This window comes from Galeopterus variegatus, unplaced genomic scaffold (assembly GCF_000696425.1).
Source record: "Galeopterus variegatus unplaced genomic scaffold, G_variegatus-3.0.2 Scaffold11129, whole genome shotgun sequence".
NCBI lineage: Eukaryota > Metazoa > Chordata > Mammalia > Dermoptera > Cynocephalidae > Galeopterus > Galeopterus variegatus.
Genome location: NW_007737240.1, coordinates 14,744 through 19,648, shown reverse-complemented (window position 1 = coordinate 19,648; position 4,905 = coordinate 14,744). Strand labels below are relative to the sequence as shown.

At 37.3% G+C, this 4,905-nt stretch overlaps 1 protein-coding gene across 1 annotated transcript; it reads left to right on the top strand.

Annotated features, from left to right (window-relative positions):
* Nucleotides 1–3,599: 3,599 nt before the first annotated feature.
* Nucleotides 3,600–4,758, top strand: LOC103610431 (CAP-Gly domain-containing linker protein 1-like). Its single transcript, XM_008594602.1, has 2 exons — nucleotides 3,600–4,322; nucleotides 4,408–4,758. Exons 1-2 carry the CDS (start codon nucleotides 3,612–3,614, stop codon nucleotides 4,756–4,758), a joined length of 1,062 nt encoding a protein of 353 aa, XP_008592824.1. The 5' UTR covers nucleotides 3,600–3,611.
* The last annotated feature ends 147 nt before the right edge of the window (nucleotides 4,759–4,905 follow it).

Below are 4,905 nucleotides of genomic sequence, written 5' to 3'. Positions count from 1 at the left end.
GGTTGCGATCCGTTGCCGGACACGGAAAAAGACAAAAAGACAAAAAAAAAAAAAAAAAATTGTTAGAACTTATAAACTAATTCAGTGAAGTTTCAGAATACAAATATCAAAATACAAAAATCAGATATGTTTTCATAAACCAATGGTGAATAATCTGAAAAAGAAATCAGGAAAACTATCCCACTTACAAAAGCTGCAAGAAAAATAAAGTACTAAAATACCTAGCAATCAATTAAACCAAAGAGCTAAAAGATCTCTACAATAAAAACTGTAAAACAGTGACAAAAGAAGCTGAAATAAAGAAATATATTCCATTGCCATGGACTAGAAGAATTTGTATTGTAAAAGGTCCATTTTTTTTTTTTGATATTTTTCAGTATAAAAATCAAGCACATAATGATTAATAAACTCAACAGAAAGATTCAAAATAAACAATTTGTGACATTTTTCAGGATAAAAATCAAGCACATAATGATTAATAAACTCAACAGAAAGATTCAAAATAAACAATTTGTACAAATCAAGATCTCTTAAACAATTACAAATATACAGTATTTACTAGTCTTTACCTGAGTTAATCATTTCATAAAGCCCTCATAAAGTTACTCATCATCAAAAATAAAATTCTACATACATGGGAATTAAATTTAGAAAAAAACATTTCTTATAATTAAATGTAATTAATCATTGCTAAAATGTCAAAACAGTAACACATTTCAGAGAATATATATGCAATGATTTTTAAAGTTCTAGTGAGACATGCTGTAAAATGTAGCTAAGCAACATATTAACACTGGTCACTTACACAACATAGTTAAGATTATAGTAAGATAAATTATATACATATGATGATATATATAAATGTTTGAACACATAATTTTCTTCCAGAGAATTATAGAATATTTGCCGCTATTAATTCTTTCTGTTACATTTATTTACAAATTGATAACGTTAGTAGACAATATATTTGATATTTAAATGGCTCAACAGGACTGAACCATATATGATGTACTTTTATATACATTATTGCATTTAAAAATCTATAATTTTTAATAACAAACCTCAAAAGTATTAAAATAAAGGAAATTTCTTCTTTCTTAATTGTTGGACCCTGTTATCAGATTAATTTCCTAAAATTCTGCTTTCTTCTTGTTAGTACCCTATGCATCAATATTCAGTGGCTTCCCATTTCCTACAGAATGAAGTTGAACTCTTTATTCTGACATTCAAAATATTCCACAATTTGGCCTCTAACTTTATTTCCAGGCCACGCTCTTCACTGACCCAGTCTCAGCAAAGCTCATTTCCCCCGAGCTTGTGTTTTGTTCCTCATCTTGAATGCGCTTCCTTTTCCTTTCTTCAAATCCTATGATCTTTAAAAGTTCAGTGCAACCCCCCCTCCCCTGTGTAATCTTCCCGTAGCTTCTCTTGCCCTCCCTGACCTTGTCTTCACCCTCACTTTGGCTCTTAAACATCCACTATTATGTCTTTTCAACCAAATTGGAAATTCCTTAATTGGTGTCTTTGGTGTCTAGCACAATCCTGAGAATTATAAAATTTGACTGAGTATAAAATTATAAGCATATGCTAGTATCACCTTAATTACTTCTGGCTTATTTTATTTTACTCTTATAGTTTTCCTTTCCATCTACAGAAACAGCATAACCAACGGCCAAGGTTACTGTTGCTGAAGTGTCTGCCATCCTCTTCCAAAGCTGACTCATCTTGATCGGCACCGTTTAATGCATGATCTTCACTGTGCAACTGAAATATATGGAGTCTGGAATTTTCTTCAAACCAGGGACTAATCCTCTTTAATTTTATCAAGTCTTAGGTAAGTTTCTGTCTTTTTTGATAAATGTATTTGTTACAGGTAGATTGTTTCCCTTTTAAGAGACTATTTTCAATCAGTTTCTCTGAAAATATAGAGCTTTAAAATAAACAGCAAAGTCTTCCTTTCATTGGATTTGATGTTTTTCCTTTTTCTCTGCTTTCTCTAAGCATAGGGAGAGGAAGTATAGAAGTGGAAGGATATGTGCTTTTAAAAGGCCACCCTGGGCTAGAGGTAGACAAGCAGAAATTATGGTGCAAGCTTCCTCTACTGCACTGGCAATTTAGCTTTGCTTAAGACTGTTGTGCTTGAGCCCCGAGTTTACCAATCCAAGGCAAATGTAATCCAAAATGGGTATGGTTTTCTTCTTCCATATAACAGTAGCAACCATTTATCAAACACCTACTATATGTCAGACACAGTGTGGGTTACTTTATATATTACCTAAACATCCATTTTACAGAATAGAAAACAGGCTTAGACACACTAAGTAACTGGAACTAGTAAGTGGCAGAGCTAGAGTTTGGATGCAGAACGGATTTGAAAACCTATTCTCTTTTTGCTACACCTTGCAATGTCAGTTCCTCTTACTGGCAGGAAGTCTTGGGGAATGATGGGGCTTATATTCATAATTCTGGCAGCTATAGGGGAGGACAGAATAATAATCTAATGTTCTAATGTATCTGGGGAGGCTCATCAACACCCCTCCCCTACATATAGTTGCTCCAGGCTTAGGTATGAGATGTTCTTCACTCTGTAATTTATCTCATTGTACACTAAACTTATCACTGTCCCTTTTGTTATGGAACATCTGATCACTTATGTTTTGGTAGGTGGGGATGAGAGCAGAGAGGTTTTTACCTTTGTCAAGCCCAGAACAAAAACACCATGAAATAAATCAACAACTAGCAGCCAACAAGTATGAGCTCTCTTTGATGCTGAAAGAGGCTCAAAATGCCAAAAAGAACCTAGAAAAAGAACAGATGCACATACTGCAAGCAAAGGAGAGTTTGAATGCTGAATTTAAGAAATGTTGTTCTGAAAAGAACATTTTGCTGAGGGATGGCTTGACCCTTCAAGAAAAGTGTCAGAAATTAAATGAGGAGATCCATGAAATGCAGCTGTCCTTAATCTGGGAAAAAAGAAGCCAGAGCTAAAGAAAATGAGTCATCCTTGTGTGAAAACAATAAAATTCATGGGAGAATGGTGCTGCTGGAGCAGGAGGTGGAGGAGTTAAGAGTATGTACTAAGGAGCTCCAGTCTGAGAAGTCTGTGCTAATCCAATAGAAAACCAAATTGGAACAGAAGATGGTAGAGATAATAAAGAAAAAGGAACTCCTGAGTGTAGCAACAGCCCAACTTGCTACCAGCATAGAGACTATGAAAAGCGATTTTGCTGTCTTGTCCGAATCCAAGTTTGCAAGAACTGCATAGCTACCTCACCAAGATTCTGAATGACCTTAAGTTGAACCATGAGGTGACCCTGGCCGAAAGTGCCCAGGTGATGCAAGAAAATAAGAGCCTCCTGGCTGAGAAAAGGGAGATGATGCTGCAGAAGGACGAGCTCCTAACGGAGAAGGAAAACCTGGCGGAAAGCTACTTCCTCCTTCAGAAAGAGATTAGCCAGCTGGCCCAAACCAACAGCCACATTTCAGGCAATCTCCTAGAATCTCAAAATGAAAATCGTACTTTGAGGAAAGACAGGAGCAAGCTTACTCTTAAAATTAGAGAGACTGAGACTCTTCAGTCATTTACGGCCACTCAAACAGCAGAAGATACTATGAAGATAATGGAACAGAGGACCAAAGAGAAGACTGAAACTCTGGCCTCTTTGGAAGATACCAAGCAAACAAATGCAAAACTACAAAATGAATTGGGCACACTTAAAGAAAACAACTTGAAAAACGTGGAAGAGCTTAACAAATCAAAAGAACTTCTGACTGTAGAGAATCAAAAAATGGAAGAATTCAGGAAAGAAATAGAAACCCTAAAGCAGGCGGCAGCTCAGAAGTCCCAGCAGCTTTCAGCATTGCAAGAAGAGAACGATAAACTTGCCGAGGATCTGGGGAGAAGCAGGGACGAAGTCACAAGTCATCAGAAGCTGGAAGAAGAAAGATCTGTTCTCAATAATCAGTTGTTAGAAATGAAAGAGAGAGAATTCAAGTACATAAAAGACACAGATGAAGAAAAAGCTTCCTTGCAGAAATCCATCAGTGTTACTAGTGCCTTACTCACAGAAAAGGATGCAGAGCTGGAAAAACTGAGAAATGAGGTCACAGTGCTCAGGGGAGAAAATGCCTCTGCCAAGTCCTTGCATTCAGTTGTTCAGTCTCTAGATTCTGATAAGGTGAAGCTTGAGCTCAAGGTAAAGAACTTGGAGCTTCAACTCAAAGAAAACAAGAGGCAGCTCAGCAGCTCCTCAGGTAATACTGATACTCAGGCAGAAGAAGATGAAAAAGCCCAGGAGAGTCAGATTGATTTCCTAAATCTAGTAATAGTGGACCTTCAAAGGAAGAATCAAGACCTCAAGATGAAGGTAGAAATGATGTCAGAAGCAGCGAGCCCAGGAGAGTCAGATTGATTTCCTAAATCTAGTAATAGTGGACCTTCAAAGGAAGAATCAAGATCTCAAGATGAAGGTAGAAATGATGTCAGAAGCAGCCCTTAATGGGAATGGGGATGACCTGAACAATTATGACATTGATGACCGGGAGAAACAGTCCAAGAAGAAACCTCGCCTGTTCTGTGATATTTGTGGCTGCTTTGATCTCCACGACACTGAGGATTGTCCTACCCAGGCACAGATGTCTGAGGACCCTCCCCATTCCATGCACCAGGGCAGTCGGAGCGAAGAATGCCCGTACTGTGAAATCTGTGAGATGTTTGGGCACTGGGCAACCAACTGCAATGATGATGAGACCTTCTGATAAAGCCTCAAGTCAAGAACTGGCTTTCTCAGATGCACTAGCATTTAAGCAATTTACCACCAGCGTTGTATGTGCATACTTCAGGAGAACTCGTGTTATTTTTGGCCTCCATCAACAAATCTAGAAAATATTTTGATGTCCAACAAT